Raw genomic sequence first — 17,673 nt, 5'->3', positions numbered from 1 at the left:
AACGTTCAAGCACTCTGAAATGGTACAAGATGCATTTGTCACTTCTTTGGAGTGAAATTTAAATATACCATTTATTGTGAAGAAACTGAATGGAAAAAACCGGAGTGTTAACAATATTTTTATGAAACAAAATAACCAAACATTTTAATACACCTATAAACAAATATTACCAGGGATAATGAAATGAGCAAAGCACGATTGGCAAAATTAATGAAGCTTTAAATTGCAACTGAAGAAATAATTAGACAGTGCTGAAATATTCATGATTAGTTTCCGTTACGGAAAGAAAAGATGTCCAAATATATACACTGTAATGCAAATGCAAACAGCCTAAATATTTAATAAATAAAGAATATAGAATTATGGTACATATTTGATATCAATCATAATAGTCTCCCTATCTCCTCGTTTAACTTCAAACTTTTGGATGTATGAGTCACTTAAATTAAGTATATACAAAAATACATCAAAAATAGTCAAAAAAGTGAACGAAAAGACAGGGAATTATTGGACACATTAACCATAGCATCAATAAATAAGTTTACACTGGTACCATCTTTGAAGAAAAAATCTTGAAGAGCTAAATGATATGATGCAGAGTCAAAAGAAAAGCGATATTTCGACAATTAACCAGATAAGAAATGAGTGAATATTTCTGCATACTTAGAAATTCTACATCACAGTATTATAAATATCAAAATCTGGAAATTACATGACTAACAAAAAGGAAAAAGAAAGGAAAAGATCAGAAACTTGAATGTGAAATAATCATCCAACTAACAATGAAATAAAATAAAAAAATAGGATAAAGTGCCAGCATTTTTCGTCTCGGTGGTTGTGAACTGGATATGAATACCATAGATGCTAGAAAAAGAACTGTAAATTTCTATTTTTAACATCTATTATGAACATTCATTACTTGAAAAAAAAAAAAAAAAAAACAGAAATTCTTTCTTGAGCTTCATGATTTTTTTTTTAAAAAAATAATATGTCATTTGTTTCTTAAATGTTTGTAGTCAAGTCAAAAAATAGATTCCAATAAACCTACCATATATTGCCCACATAAATCCAGCCGTCGTAACTAGAAGACGTAAAGCGAAGAGAAATACTGTCTGTTCGGAGTTTATTTCAATAAATTTGCATATTATTGCTGCTAAACCAGGAGGCAACAAACAATAACCAAGCACACACAACGATTGAAAAAATGATCTGAAATGATCAACGACTTATATCTCAGCAAAAATAAGCATTTAAACATTTTATGCGTCTCAAATAATAAGGCAATTTAATCATATATAAACGTTTTGACGATTTCGCTTAGTTTCCGGTTGTAAAGTACAATAATTTAACTGTTAAAATTACCGGTACAGCATAGAGAATGATTAATACTGTCTTAAACGGTCTATCTTTACATATGAAGATACGACTTCACTAATTTGATCCTTTTAAAAAAAAAATCATTTACTTAATAAAAAATTTCTATTCTTTTACAAATGAAAGTAATAACAAGCAATTACATGTTACCACCAAGCAACTTTGTGTTCAAAGTGACAACGCACGAGCCAAAGAAAGTCAACGTAAAAACTTCGGTGAAATGAGGACCTTTGCCACTTTTACCTCCTTGCAATAATCTTAAAAACAGTAAGTTAGACACACATAATCACTGGAAATACATTTTTTTTTTTCATTTTCTTTTATTTAAAAGGAGTAAACAAAGAATTCATGTAAATGGTAGGACTAACGAATAGAGATTCTGACATGAAATAATAAAAGACAACTATTCCAGTTATTTAGCAAATCTGATGTCAGTTAAATTCACCAAAACAATTAAATTTTTAGCCAGTATAGCAGCAAAATAACTTACAATGAGATAAAAACACATATAAAGAGCGGTCCCCAAAGATCCCAATCACGCAGTAACTGTTGACTGCTTCTTGGTGTCATAACCTGCCCAAATTTTGCAACAACAGTATGCAAATCTCGTCTCTAAAAAATGAGTATTCATTAGTGCAGCCAATAATCATTTAATATAGATTATTAATAATTAAAACAGCTAATTAAGTTTCAAATTCTAGCATACATTGTGACGAAAATAAACAGAAAAGAGGTCAGTAAAGGAAATGCGATAGAACTAACGTATAGGGACTAACCTTTAAATGGAAAATTCGGAACTTATTAACAATACCCTATTAGTGATAATACCAAAGAAAAACTAACAATAGTATCCCAGACCGGTTCATCCAAAGTATCAAAATCGCTATTCAAATCGGGTTCAATAATGGAACGTCGTGGTTTTGAAGAAGTTACTCCAGCAATTTCTCCACTCAAATCAATATATTGCTGATCACGTCTTTCCTGTTCCTTTGCTGAGATTTCTTTTTCCAACTAAATAATTTACTATTTAGATTATGCAATGTTTGCCGTTACAATCACATTTATGCTAACAAAAGTGCAAATTGAAGTGAATAATTTGATAGAACTTTAAAATACATTGTGTAATTAGTTACATTTCGAATTCGAGCAGAAAATTGAAGAGATTTAACTAAATTTTTTCTACAGCTAATAAGTAAAGAACACAAATAGAAACACCAACCAATTCAATATCAATTGCAGCATTTCCAAAATTATGAGCCATTGATAAATTCTGTTCAAGTTCTGCAGCAACTTCTCGAAAAAGATATAATCATGAGGTAAACATGGTATATTATATCTTCTTTCTTCTTGAATATATATCTAGCCATTACATAATAATATTATGATCCCCGGTCAAAATTTAATACATCCAAACAATCCGATAAACTCACCGGTTAAAGGATTAGAATACACACTTTGGCTAGCAGACAAATCGATTAAAGTATCTTCAGTATCTGGTACTGTCGTAGTTCCACGATTAACAATTGGAACTGATAATAGATGAGCAGATGACAGTGAATCAGACATACGACATTTATTCCTTCAACACCTCAAGTCCCTCCTAAAGCTATAGCAAGATTTTTGTTAAAAAAAAAAAAAAAAAAAAAAAAAAAAAAAAGATTCCTAAGAATTGTTTACTTGAAACCCGAAAGTAAATATCGGTAAACACAGCAGTCAAATTATTAGAATGTCACACTACTGCAATGACCAGTTTAATATTCAGAATTGCATGTCTTATCTGATGTTGAATTCACTTGGGAACTTATCTGACGGACAACAACCCAACCACACTGTTTCTGGTTTAGAACTATTATGCATTGTCACCAAAAAGATAAATTTTAAGGAAATTTTAAACAATACTTTACAGATCGTTGGATTTTATTAAATTGTTAATCTATAAAAGAAAAGGTGAATGGTTTGGTGCAAAAGCAAAAAAATGACATTACCTTATAAAATTACCTGTCACAGCGGAAGATAATTTTCTGATAAAACAATCTTGAGTTACTAGAAATGTAAATATACACTGGGATATTTATTCAAAAAACAAACAACATAATCTGTACAATGATAAAAACAATAAATTAAAAATACCCTATTTAACTTTCGTTCTGGAATTACAATCAAAAACAAAGACTCGAAATGACTTTATAATCGCATTTAAATTGCTTCATAAATGTTTAGTAGGTCTACTTAACTTAGAAAAAAGGATTGCACTACTTTCATCTTTGAGATAGGAAAGAGTGAGGATGTTCTGAATGTTTTTCGCGTCATTCTGTCTTAGGGCCGTAACATCGGAGTTTGAACTTTCACAAATGCAGCAGAAGGCGAAAAATAAGTTGTAGAAGAAGAACCAATATGATCAGGTTTCACTGTTGGATTTACAATCTCTAATCCTAATACAGGAGTGAAAGTTACACTTGAAGCAGTGCCTGCTGCTCGTGATCGAACTGACGTTACACCACCCATTGATCGCTGTCGTTCCATTGTTTTTTGAAGCTTTTGCGACATTCTAAAACAATTTTTATATTTGAGACACATAAATGAAATACCAGAAGATAAAATACAGGAAATTCTACATTAAATAGGTAATCTATAGCTCCACAAAATATTTTTGCAGTACTTGGTAAAAACATTTACGACTCAGAACTCATACAGTTAATCAAACAAGAATGTAGTATCACTGTACCTGGCTCTTGTTTTTGGATCAACTGTTGCACTCCTGATGCGGCTTCCAGAAGATGGACCACTCAACGCCTGTCCAAGCGAGAATCCCATATTTTCTTGAATAACATCTTCCGCTAACTCACCAAAATTCATTCGATTCGACTTTTTCCTTAATTCAGTCATGCCCAGTCGTTCCTTCATTTTTCTTACTCGACGACCTCCTCGTTTTTTACTAGCCTTGAGGAAAAATTTAAGTAGGATTAAACTAATTTTAGAATAAACAAAGATTAAAAGATAAAGACTCATTCAACCCGAAATATCTTTTTCATATCTTATTAGTAACATATCTCCATGTAAAAGATGAAGAGCATGCATTTTCCAGAACAACGTTTTAATAAATGTGCATCGTTTCATTAAGAGATCTCCCATTATTTATTTTGAAGTTTCTACGTAGCTCTCTTTCAACATTAGCAAAGAGGTGTCAAGTATAAAGTTTTACTGCAAGAAAATTAAAATAGTAAATAAAGTAAATGAATTTTGGGATTTTAAAATCCTGAAGTTGCTCATAAAAACATACGAACAAGCATAACAAATATTAATATTAACCTTATCCAAAGGTTTTGGCAAAGGTTTTGCAGCTTTTACAGGTGGAGGTTCTAACATTTTCTCTATTTTTTGCTTTATTTGTTCAAATAAACTTTTTCCGATCAAACCATCTGATGCCTCATGAATAAAATCAACACGAGCAGCAAGCGTGGTTTTCGCAGCCAGTAATCGAGCAGCTTTCTGCCTAAAAATATGTGATATTGTAAAAAAAAATCATAACAGAAAAGCACCTAACAGAAAACCTAGTGCTTCTGATGTAATTTTCTATTTTATGTTAATAGGCAAAAAAATCGCATAAACAAAATGCTCGAAACGATGTTACCTCAAATCTGGTGGAACACCTTGAACAATAGGATGGAAGAAAAGGAAACCGGCATGTGGTAATACAGCTGTTGAACTAAAACCAGTCAGCGTTTTTTTCTGTGCACCAAGAATCAGTACATTGCAGGCGGGAAGGCGAGCCAATGGTGCAAGACCTAAAAAATGCTCTTATGCAGAAGAGAAACAGAAATTCAAATAGGCCAGAGATACCAGTCTGATTACCAGTCTGATACTTTTTTTAAATACTTTTTTGTTTTAGTTATTTCTTTCCGCTCCAATTGGCTGCAGTGCATATTAGGAACAATAAAAAACCAACAAAAATCATTACCTCAAACTAAACCCTTTTATGGAACTCTAAAGAAACAACTAATATGGATATTACCTCCAGCTTTGGCAACTATCATTGCTGCCGTACCAGCTCCCAAGATTTCGCACAAATTCGGTGCAATAAGTGCCATTCTCGACTCAACCAACTGATACATATTAAGTCGATCGGTATGCAACTGCTCAGCCATATCGCAAGCTTCTTGTACTGCCACTAATTCATCTGGTTCTAGCGCTTTTCCTTGTGTAGTTGACGCTGTCACACTAACCACAATACACGTAGCGGGTGCTAGGATTTCACTGAAAATTAAAGTCAATAACGAAACCTTAAATCAATACCGAAATCTCATAGCTTTGGAAACTTCTCGCTGAAAAATATCCAACCTCAAAATCTGCTTATTTTGTCCTTTCGTCGAAATATCATTCCCGAGAAGTTTTACAGTCGCCAAATACTCTAAAGCATTTGGTACTAGAGATTCCAACTCAGGAAAACGTTTTTCATATTTGTCACGAACAAACTTATGAATTACGTTTAATTCCTGGTCCACTTCAGCTGCAAGCTGCAAAAATGATTTAGTCAGAATCTGAAGTACTTCATATGCAAAATTTTATAAACAGATATATCATAGATGTAGAGACGAGCTGAAAATGCACTATATGGTCACTATATATGAGTAACTCAGGAGATTTACTAGCGATATTAGAAAGCCACATGGAGAATACTTTGCAACTGCATTATCCTGACAGTAAAAATTTAATGAAAAATCGACATAAATAAAACTCAAATAAAAGAAGTCTGTTGCTTACTCCAGAAAGTTCCACAATCAATTTATACTGAGGATCCGCTTCCAATGGCTTTGTGACTGGTGGAATTTCTTTCAAATTTAGTTGCTCCTGCATCTTGTCGATAAGATCCTTATAACTACAAATAATCAAGGATGAAAAAAATAGGAATACAGTTTTTTACACAATTAACAAAAGCAGTCACGAACTATAAATGAAACCAAAACCAAGAATCCCTCAATCTTTATACATTTAATATTAAATGTTTAATATTAAATGAGAATCTTAAGTAATTCTAATGCCACACTTTTGATTCGCCAATAATTTTGCTACGGATCCAACTCGATCATATGCACTCATAGATGGCAATTGTTCATCTACTTCTTCCAAGCCTTCCCCTGCATCTTGTTCCGTCTCCTCCACCACTTCTTCATCCTCTAAATCTGCCAAAAGCTCATCAGCGAGTGACATTCTTACGAAAAATTAATCGCGTCGACTGGAAAAAAGTGAGGAACACCTGTAAAATCTTACAGAATTAAATTACGCTCTGATATAAATTCAATTTCCATTTTCGATACAAACTACTTTTCGGTGTACGGTAAAAAGAACAGTAGTCAGAACAAAAGTCTGACTGCAAATTCAAACAGCCAAATATATGTTCCAGGAAAATAAAAAGCTTCTTTTTGTATTGAAATTAAACAAAAATAAACCAAATAATGAATTCCTAAAAATTAAATCTGACTTTTCACCCCGGAACTCTCTGTTTCCATGCAAGCTCGCATGCAAGAACCCTTTATACGTCTCTTAAATTCTCTGAAATTTTTTTGCCGTAAGCAAGTTTCAATAATTAGCAGTAACTGATGAGAAGCATCCTGAAATGTTCCTAAAATATAAAATTAATTTTACAATTTAATTAATCTAATTTTTTTACTGCAAAACTTCCAAAAGTTTCTACACCAGCAGACATCAGACCACACTTCGCAAACTCCTTGAGTGCACTACTGTAGCATAATCACCCCAAACCAACCGGTTAAAACATGGTTTGCTGAAATCTATTAGGTATCGGTACGCTACATTCTGGTCCAATCCAGTTTCTCAAGTGAAATTTAGCCCTACTTCTATTTTCAATTACAAAATTTATTAGTACTAAATGAAGTTATTGTTTTTCTTTTTCTTCTTTATTTTTAATTCAAACTTCAATTAAAACTTAAAGTATGGCATCAAATAGAAAGAAAGCCATTGGTGAATTATTACCCTACATAAGTCACTGATCACTCTTTTAGATACTTTAAAAATCTGCTTTAAAATATTTGAGGAAAAAAAAAAAAAAAAACACACAAAGTAACTATGATAAGATACACAGCTTTATTAATGTTGAATCATATTTATTAAATAATTAGAAATTTACCAAAATACATATCACAATTCATTCAGAGTTAATTGTTTCTCTGCCGTAAACATAAAGCACGTCAGTTTAAAATCTATTTTTATATTTAATTGAAATATAATGTTTTGAATTTATCAAGTCAAAAAAGAGAAACTAAAACAACTTTAAAATTATATAAAAATGACGATAAGTTAGGAATACAAATTACGAACTAACTCATTCATAAAGAAATACCTGGGGATATCACAAATAGCAATGACAGTGAGATAAAGGATATAAAGTATCAACTGACTGTAATATCAACGAGCTTTGAACTGTGCACTAAACAATAATTGTTGGTATAACTTCATAATAAGGCCTTCTCTAATGATAATAAAAGAAATTCCCAAAAGTTTTTCATCAAAGCAATTTCATCCAAAATTTTGAAAATTTAAATGACTAAATAAACAAACCACACTTCTAAGCATTTTTCTAGAAAAATTGCTATTCTAAAATAACCCTCAATCAACGGACTCAGTCAGACGTAATAATTGGGTGAAACGAACAGATCTGTCAGAATGGAAAGTTGATCTTCACTGAACTGCATCTTATGTTCATGCCAATTATCTTGATGAGTACGCTTGAATTCACTCAACGCTTTCTTCACTGTACCCTAAAAATATTCTTTCCTTAACCGTTAAGATGGTTATCACGTGGAATAAATGATCTTTTTTACACTATTCAATGGTTATCACGTGAAACATACGTTTTTTTTTACGCTATCACTATGACTAAGAATGTTCAGAATAACTGAAGGTAGATTATTTCAAGTCAGCTACAAGTCAACCAAAGAGTTAAATTTAATAACTCTAAAATTTTACTAAAATTTGAAAAAGAACAAGAAGCCTACTTGCATAGGTTGTTTGTCACAAGTGTGACGACAAAGTTGCATCAGGATTTTCGGCAAGAATGATGGAACGCTGTATGGAAATGCCTGAACAATAGCAGAAAGAGCTAAGACACCGGCATGTCGTTTTGTACCATTCTCCTCTCGAGACCATTCGTAAAATGTCTCCTAAAATTTAATTTTGTTTAAATCATCAGTATACGTCGGTACATTTGCTAATGTGACATACATATCGCTATTACCTGCGCAACAAATTCAATCAGTGCTTTTAACTTATTTGCAATTTTCATTAATGGTTCATAACGATAACATGAACACGTATAAACATAAAACTTACAACAATTAGGTGGTCCACGTCGAAGAAGTGACAGTGGATAAGACCTGATAGCGTTGTAGCAGCAGCTTCACGCACTTCAAATTTTGGATCAAGTATCATGGAGCAGAGAATAGATTGTAAAAATGGGCGATGATGCAGGAAAAGGAAGAAATTGGAGAATACAGCAACTTGCATATATTTTAGCAGCGAAACTTTCGGTTTCCACCAAGAAGCAGCAGATGAAGCTAACTGTAATTGCAAAAATCAAATTGAAACAGCGATCAATCAAAACATATATATATATATAAGTTATTTAAATTATCAAAAGATTGGTACCACTCCTACCGCTATGGAGAACGGTACCACACTATCAGAGGATAGATCTTATGCATAATGTCGGATAATTACTTGATTTATTTTCTGTGATTAAGCTACTATAATGTTATTTATTATCAGTTAATTACAATATGTTAGTTTTTCTTTCAATTTTTTCAATATTTATACAAATTTCGTTTAAATTTGATATAATCAAATTCAGTATTAATTGCAATAAAATTGGTTGTTTGAATTAAACAAGAAAGCAAAATTGAATTGTGTAAAGATTTAAATAGAATTTGGTTTTATTAGTTTATTACTTGTAACCAATTGAATTTCAATAAAAGAATTTTTATTTTTTTATTTTCAGAATACAAATTTTTTCTCAAAAAAGAAATAGTATAATTGAATCATACCTAATTTGTTGAGGTGACAACATTTTACGATAAATAATACCGATAGTAAAATAAAGCAATAACCAAATGACAAGTTCAAAGGTCACCGACTTCCAAACACTTCCACGCCATCGAAATAATAATTTGAACAGGGTCCATGGTCGTGATGTTGATACAGCCAAGTTATATTTTACGGTCATCTTTGAAATAAAATTAAATAATCTGGAAAATAAATTTCGAACATTCAAATTTCACATATTAGAGATTTTCGGAATGAAATGATCTAAACAATGTAATTTAATTGGAATAATTTCAAATAATTCTAATTTGAAATAGCAAAAAAAAAAATGTTATTTGTAAAATGTAATAATAATAATAGTAATACTAATAATATGGATGAAATTTTTGATCTTTGGAATTAATCGTTGAATTAAACGAACAAAGGAAAAATGAATTCTTTGAAAATAATATTTGTTATTGAGCAGAAGAAAAAAAAAAACTTTTTTTTGTTAACTACAATAAAGAAAAGAATTATAAATGTCAATAATACTTTAACATTCATAAACAAATATATAATTGTAAATACAAATGTAAATAAACAAATATACATATATTTGTAAATACACAGACACAGACAAAAACATATACACAAATACAAATATATATAAAAAGAGTTAAAAGGTTAAATTAAGCAAGTGCAGTCGAAAAACTGGTGATTTAAGAGTGGCGTTGACATGACAATTGGTGACAATGACAAGGTAAACATTTTAATTACACAGGAAGGTGACAGTAACAAAACGAATGTGAGAATAATATTTACTAGAATGAGTGAATTCAATTGGTGTAATAGTATAGGATGGAAAAGAACTTGCAAAAGGTTAAAGGTTGAAAATTAGAAATTAAAAAACCTAAGCAAATAAAATGAACCATTTATTGTTTTTATTCAAAATAAGATAAAATAAACCAAAAAACCAGCAGTTTTTAAATTATTGTTTATCGTAATTAAAGTGTTTATAACAATTTTTAAATGTCAAATTTTCTATTAAAAAAATTCATTTTTCTTTTTAAAGTAATTTACTTTAAAACAATTTTAACAATGAAATTTCAAGTTTCTTTGTAAGAAAAAAAAATTAGTAAATGAAATTAATAAATCCATTACTACTGATCCAAATTTTCATTTTTTTTGATCTTTTACAACTAAATGCATTTTTTACCAATCAGTAATTGTTGTTTTATCAAGTAATTAGAGAATAAAAAAACTTTTCTTTAAAGAAACTTGAAATCATAAACAGTAAAACTAATCTTTGATCTTTTCATGTAATCATTATTTCATTTTTCTGTTTATGTAATAATTATTCGTAAGATTCTACAAAAATTCGATTTATTGTAATTCAGTAATGTAATAATAAATAATGCAACAATTGACAAAACAACAATACACAATTTGCAATGTAATAATAAGTCATTTGGCTGAGTTTTCATAAAAATTTGTCAAATTCAATAAATTAATTACTTGAAGTTATGCCTAAAAATAAAATATTTACTTTGCATATAGAATTTGCAATTACATTTCAAAAAAAAAAAATCAAACTTCAAATTTTATATTAAATGATTTGTTGAAATGTCATATCCAAGATTTATTCTCTAAATTAACTTCTGGACATGAATTCTGCCTACGAATTGCTGTTTGAACAAAAGCGCAATTTGCATCATTCGATGGAACACTTCGTTGTCGAGTTACAATCAGTGATGATCCATCGACAGCACTAATCCGTACGTCACTATTCGGTGACCTTACGTAATTCACGTAAGTGTAGCCAGTGACAGGAGCAGTATTATCTGCTTTGGTATTTTTCCTACTTATAGCATCTTCTGTTTCCTCTTCCAAATCTTCCAGTCTGTACAGCGTTGACGTTTGTGACAGTGCAGCATGGCCAGTATGTCGTCCATCACTCATCGATGTTTGCTTTAATGTAAGGGGCAAATCTTCATCTATAAATTTAAAATTATAAATTTAGAAGGTCGAAATTTGATTAAAATATGAAAATTTTCCATTTAGAAATAATTTTCACACACTTTTTGCTGATATTAATGATGATATTAAAATTTAAAAGTTAATACTGAATATTTAAATAACCTTTGCAATAACCTTCCTCATCTTGCTTTGCTTACCTGATAAGTTAACATTTGGATTATCATATGATTCTTTGATAATAGTCTCCAGAACACGATTTAAACTGCTTCGACGGCTTTCACTGTTACTTATCCATTTTGAGTAACCTTTTTCCACGACTGACAATTCGTCCACAGTTTGATTCGTTTTGTTGCTGTTATCATCGGCATTTTGGCTCGTATTGAAATGTGAATGACTTAATGACCTAAGAATATGACCTTTGACATAATTCTGCAATAATTGCTAATATCAGTGCAAAACACTGATAACATTAAACTGATAACATTTCTCGTTCATTCATTGATTATTGTAAACATAGAGAAATAATTGAATGAAAGATAAAATTTTGCGTACAAAAAATACAAAGATTGATTTAAATTAAAGAAATAAATTTCTATATGTAATAATTACCTTACCTACCAAATTTTTGACGAACAATGTTCATAATACCGCCATGATGATCAGCTCTAAAATTTAAATATTTTGAAATTAAATCACTCTATACTTTATCATTAGAGTTACTGTGATATCACTTATTTCGCACTGATATCATTTAATGTCACAGCTAGCACTTTCAGAAAGCTTTGAAAGTGGATTTTTTTTTTCTTTTTTTTAAGATAAAATGATTAAATTGCATTGAAACAAATTAATCAAAGAATTAATCAATTGAACGAAATTTTTTTTCACAAAATTTAACTATTTTGCAACTTTATAATAATTACTTAACAGAAATCTCACTGTTTTATGCCGCATTTAATCAATACATTTATCACTTTTTATCATCATATTAATCACGTCAATTAACCACGTCACATCACTTTTCATCATAAGTAAGTATTACTTTTTACTTACCTTCCAGCACGCAGACTATGCCGCATTGAACTTCGTAAAAGTTCCGAAATTGAATGATGATTGTCTAATTCTCGTGATAAAGGTAACATTTTAATTTTCCTATTTTGATCAGTTAACCTAAAGAGAATTGCAATGATCATAGAACAGAAGAAAGAAATCAATGAAAATGAAAACTTTTTTTACTTCTTTTGAAATTTTAAATTTGTTTAGAAGGAATCATCGTAAATAAATTCAACAAAAAACAAAATTCATACTGAACATTTGCGGTTGAACCAGTCAAACCGGAAAGTCGATATTCTCCACGAGCCGATTCCGCTGAATACAAAGGTTCAATTTCGGTTTCGCTCCAGAAAACATCTTTAAGTAATGCCGGTATTTTGTTGCATCCGTCATCGACGATTGTTAAACCTACCTAAAATGAAAAAGTAAAAACAAGCGTTGATGCATGTCATAGCATCGTTTTTGATTATTTAAATTCTCATTTTAATTATTTAATTTGCATATTTATTAGTTCGTTCAATTTTATACATTTCCATGTGTCCACTTTCAATCAGATTTTCATTAAGGAAATGATTGAATAAATTACGCTAAGATTTTTGTCGAGCAGAAAATTGCATTCGAAATCGTCGTCGTCTTCACCAAACGGATTTAGCATTGCTTCTGCTACCTTTAGCCATCCCATGTAGAAGACAAACTGAATGATAGTCATAACCGGAAGGTATATATCCAACTGCAAACGGAATATTTTAACAGTTCAGCAAAAGGTAAACAAATAAACAAAGTGCAATTTTTGATGCTTTGCCGCTAAAATGATGTAAACTCAGAATTGGTTGCAGGATTTTGTGAAAAGATTTCATGACTGTCACTTATAGGTCTGTCTCGAAAAGTTGTTGCTTGGATTTGGCAGGCCTTTACCGGTAAATTTACTGTAATTAGACAATCAGGCAGTTATGATGCCAAAAATAAAAATAGTTATAAGAAGGCTCTGCCTTTCCTTCCTGATAAATCTCTTAAAATAAAATTATCTCTCAGAATAAAAATTTTTCAAAATTTCGATTGGTAAGATTAAAATTTAAGAAATTAACGTTTTAGAGAATCAATAAAAAAAATCTTAAAACAAAATATAAATAAAGAATATTAACCGTTGATTTATTCTTTGCATTTTCACTAATAATATATTGCCTGGCAATAGCACCAACAAGAAAATATGTGTGAACAGCTAAGACAATTAGTTGTGGGTACATAATTGGTAAAGGTACCCAATCAAAGTTACACAAAATGGCCAAATTCGTACGAAACTTTTTAATTTCCTGAAATTCAAATTAATAAAAGTGGTTGAAGTTTTGCTAATTTATGATTGACAGAGGCGAAGAATTATTTAAGATTTGTGAATGTCTCTTCATTTTAATTTATTTAAAAAATTTTCAGGCCAAAAGAGAAGTGTTTGTATATGAGACACTAAGAGTCTCTAAATGTCCTTTGTTAAAATTCAAGTCGAAGTGATATTTCATAGTACAAATGACAAAATTTATACAAATTTAATTAAAATAAAGGAAAGAAGAATCTTCCTATCATCCAAATTTAATATTTAATTCAATTTAAATGACAATGATAATTTCAGGAAAGCTATGATTATGCATATATGCTGAGATAATTAGATAAGCAGAAATTTCTTTGAGAAAATAAAAATTTCTAACTGTGTTTGGCTTAAAAATTACATATTAATTGTATAAATTGACGTTTTGATGATTAATTCTTGAATAATTTAAAAATAAAATTGATTGATTGATTAAAAGTGATTCAGTTCAAAGGAACCACTTACTTCACCAACTTTTTCAAGCAAAATATCACTGGAAATTTTTTGTTGATTTCGTGCTTCTTGACAAAGTGACAATGCCCACTGGAATGGCATCCAATATTTAGCATAGCGATATTGGATCGCATCGTACTTTTCCTTCTCGTGTTTCATCATAAAACCTATTATAAATACTCAATTTATTAAAATTTCGTTAAATTTAATTTTACCAATTAATTAAAGTATTTTTGCTTAATTTTAATTTTACAATTGTGAACACTTAACACATATTTTATGACTGTGTTAAATTTTGATCACTGAACTGAATTGAATTAGAAATTGTACCGGCGGCAACCAATGCTTCGATGGTCGGAAATCGTTTCCGGACTCGCATACTGATATCGCGGAAGACAAGTGCTTGTGATAAGACACAATACCGAATGATATTTCGGCGCAGCATTCGTGCCCAATCATCCGAACCTTTTACATATGCTGCTACCATTAAAGCTATACTATAAATTAGCATACTTAATAAGTTTACTGTATTTTTCAATCTTAGAGTCACTTTTTTGCACGATGACACTTCCATTTTCCGGAATTCCGTTCAGTATAGTATACGGAATTCATAGCGTTTTACAAGAAAAATGGCTTTTAACGAAATAAATAACTTTGTTTTTCCAAAACTTTACTAAGTGTAATGCTCGGTAAGCCCAATGATTGGTACAAATTTCTCGAAATACTTTTAATGATTTCTATTAATTATTGCAATTTTAGTTAGTACCAATACTAATCAAAGATCCATTACAAAAAAGAAAAAAAATTCATTAACAAAATACAATATTTTACATTTTAATAATAATTTTAAATATCTTTTCACTTTATGAATTAAATTAGCGAATAATAAAGTTTTTGCATCATTTTACAACTCAAAAACGAAATGAATAATTCAATTACTAAACTGAAACATATTTTACAAAATAAAGAAATTTCTGAATTAAAAAAAAAAAAAAGTTAGCTAAAAGAAATAAATTCCTGAAACGAACTTGTCAATATAGCCAATATTCACGAAAAAATTAATCCATCTTGAAACAACGATTGTAACAAAAAATCCAAGCATAAAATTCAATGGAATGTAATCCAATTTCTCATCGCAGTAATGTACGAACTGCTCGAATGTACTAAAATGATAAGTTAGCATTAATATAAACTTAAGTAATAAATGAATTTCTGAAATCAAATATACTAACTTATGCAAAATTGAGTTTTTGTTCAAATTTTCAGAATATTATTTAAAAGTTTTACATAGACCAAATTTTCTTTCTTTTTTTTTTGATCATTGATGGCATAAATTATAATATTTAGCAGTTATTGCATCTAATTTCAGTAACATTTAAGTTATTAATAGTTTTGAAATAGTTTTCAAAATAATTTCAACCGAAAATGATTTTAATTTACAAACTTGAAATTATGCTATATATATCTTCTTTTTTTTTTTCGGCTTATGTAAGGGTCCTATAAAATACCTTTATCACTATTATCATCAATTTAACAGCTGACATTTTCTTTTTGTATTTTATTAATTTGCTTAAATTGAATTTTCTTGGAAAGGTAAAATACCTTTATCATTTCATAATGTGTCAACATAACACTGTAATTTAAGTTAGTAGAAACTTATAAGTAAATATAACAGTCAAAAAGGAATTTTAGATTTTTGTGTGCATTTTCCTCAAAATACTATTTTAAATAACTGAAATTAAAATTTGAAATTCTTTTGCGATTATTTCTATTTGCAGAATTGTATGTAATGTACCTAACTTGTTCATTGTTTAAAGCAACGCGGTATATCACTGATATTACGGCAAATAACAACAACCAAACAAATAATTCGAGAGTTACTGATTTCCAAATACTTCCGCGCCACCGGAATAAAAGTTTGAATAAGGTCCAAGGCCGAGAAGTTGACACATCCAAGTTGTACTGAACAGTCATCCCTGTAAATTACACGGTATGAGAGCTCTCACTGAGATTCCCCACAATTTTACCGCATTTCGATTTACCGATCGCTTTCAGTTCGTTGTTGAAAACTTCCATCATTAATCATAGCTTCTTTTCTCTCTCTCTCTCTCTCTCTCTTAAATGAGAAATTAAACAGTAATGGGAAGAGGGCAATCTGTGTATTTGTCCTCAATTTTCTAATTTCCCATTAATTTCTAAAGAGAGAATTTCAAATTTTCATTTTTTTTTGATTTTTATTGAAGATTATTTGTTCGTTTTTTTTTTTTTTTTTTTTTTTTTTATAACACTAAATGAATTTGCGATCCGTTTTGCTTTATCTTTGTACTAAATGCTTGCAAATTTTACAGTTTTCCTTGCCGTTCAGCGATCGATCAATTAATTCTTAATTTCTGATTTAATTTCAAGACGATAATATATCCTTGCATATTACTTTTCCGTCCATTGCATTTACCTATCGTTGTTTGAGATTATTAACTAATTTCCTATTTGTAATATCTAAGAATCAAACTAAATTAAGCGCTGAATCCAAATTTTAATTTAGCAAAAGTAACCAAACACAAAATTATAGAATTTGTTATTTTTCTTTTTTCTCACTGAATCTTGTGATAATATTTGACAAAAAGGAAAAAAGTGGTTGAATGAGTTTTTGTGATAACATAAAAGCTCAATTTATAAAAGCAAATTTGTTGAGAAATACAAAGATTGAGCAAAAGAACATTTATGTGCTAAAATAAATAGTCTTTATAAATTGTATTGTGTGAGAGATTCCCTTGTTGTATTCAGATTTTCAAGTAACCTTTCTCTCTCCTCTCTTCCACTCTTCTCTCCCTCTCTCTCTCTCTCTCCCTTTCTTCTTCCCGCTTTCATTCTCTCTTTGCTACCGAAAATAGGAAAGAATAAACATTTCCATTCCTGGAATCACTAAAAAAAAGTAATAACAACCATATTTTTTTATTATTCTCGAAAAAGTGTTTACTTCCATCTCTACAAATTTCTTTTTTTTTCGCATTTTCAAAAGTTATTAATTCAAAATTTCAATATGAAACGAAATTGCTAATTACAGTAAAAAAAAAAGTTTCCAAAAAACGAAGAAAAAATTCGCATTAAAAAATTATGTGAACGCGAACAACGAAAAAACAAATGGAAAAAAAGGTAGCGAAGGTCTACCAATTAAAATATATTTCGGGCAAATTAAAGGAAACTCTAAATGAAACATGGATAAGAAATTAAGAAATGTTTTTTAAAATTAAAATCTATTAAAGTTTGCAAAATTAGTAAATGTTTAAAATTTTAGTAAAACTTTTCAAGATAGTGACACCGTTACGAAACTATCATTACAGCTTCCCGTAGTATTTTTTCATTTGACAAGGGAAGTGAGGTGACAAGGTTAGTTTGTTAAATTGATTGGACACCAATTGAACAAATTC

The 17,673-nt window shown here is 29.8% G+C and overlaps 4 protein-coding genes across 5 annotated transcripts; all 4 read right to left on the bottom strand.

Moving 5' to 3' along the window:
• Positions 1 to 745: 745 nt before the first annotated feature.
• On the bottom strand, positions 746 to 2,940 carry Bm6141 (uncharacterized protein; the record flags this gene model as incomplete). Its single annotated transcript, XM_001897226.2, has 7 exons — positions 746 to 864; positions 1,049 to 1,209; positions 1,518 to 1,631; positions 1,865 to 1,986; positions 2,218 to 2,385; positions 2,594 to 2,667; positions 2,805 to 2,940. 7 exons carry the CDS (start codon positions 2,938 to 2,940, stop codon positions 746 to 748), a joined length of 894 nt encoding a protein of 297 aa, XP_001897261.2.
• A 750-nt stretch (positions 2,941 to 3,690) lies between these two features.
• Positions 3,691 to 6,582, bottom strand: Bma-prp-31 (SnoRNA binding domain containing protein; the record flags this gene model as incomplete). 2 transcript variants are annotated; one of them, XM_001897227.2, is made up of 8 exons in its annotated part: positions 3,691 to 3,922; positions 4,100 to 4,314; positions 4,684 to 4,867; positions 5,006 to 5,159; positions 5,387 to 5,628; positions 5,713 to 5,888; positions 6,136 to 6,250; positions 6,419 to 6,582. In XM_001897227.2, the coding sequence occupies 8 exons, from the start codon at positions 6,580 to 6,582 to the stop codon at positions 3,691 to 3,693; spliced, it is 1,482 nt and encodes a 493-aa protein (XP_001897262.2). The 2 variants fall into 2 exon arrangements, with proteins under 2 accessions (XP_001897262.2, XP_042938196.1); XM_043082262.1 differs by having other exon boundaries at positions 6,419 to 6,471.
• A 1,461-nt stretch (positions 6,583 to 8,043) lies between these two features.
• Bm18212 (Uncharacterized protein) lies at positions 8,044 to 8,895 on the bottom strand (the record flags this gene model as incomplete). The annotated part of the gene is made up of 3 exons (XM_043082261.1): positions 8,044 to 8,150; positions 8,388 to 8,552; positions 8,722 to 8,895. Coding segments are annotated over 3 exons (446 nt in total), but the record flags the coding sequence as incomplete, so codon positions are not given.
• A 2,139-nt stretch (positions 8,896 to 11,034) lies between these two features.
• On the bottom strand, positions 11,035 to 16,219 carry Bm599 (Bestrophin family protein; the record flags this gene model as incomplete). Its single annotated transcript, XM_043082260.1, has 11 exons — positions 11,035 to 11,402; positions 11,583 to 11,788; positions 12,000 to 12,050; positions 12,436 to 12,552; positions 12,690 to 12,847; positions 13,022 to 13,165; positions 13,578 to 13,745; positions 14,258 to 14,412; positions 14,576 to 14,742; positions 15,274 to 15,408; positions 16,041 to 16,219. The coding sequence occupies 11 exons, from the start codon at positions 16,217 to 16,219 to the stop codon at positions 11,035 to 11,037; spliced, it is 1,848 nt and encodes a 615-aa protein (XP_042938194.1).
• Positions 16,220 to 17,673: the final 1,454 nt, after the last annotated feature.

This window comes from Brugia malayi (genome assembly GCF_000002995.4).
Source record: "Brugia malayi strain FR3 genome assembly, contig: Bm_v4_Chr4_scaffold_001, whole genome shotgun sequence".
In the NCBI taxonomy this organism is placed as follows: Eukaryota; Metazoa; Nematoda; class Chromadorea; order Rhabditida; family Onchocercidae; genus Brugia; species Brugia malayi.
The sequence above is the reverse complement of the archived record's forward strand: the minus strand, read 5'-3'. Positions and strand labels throughout refer to the sequence as shown.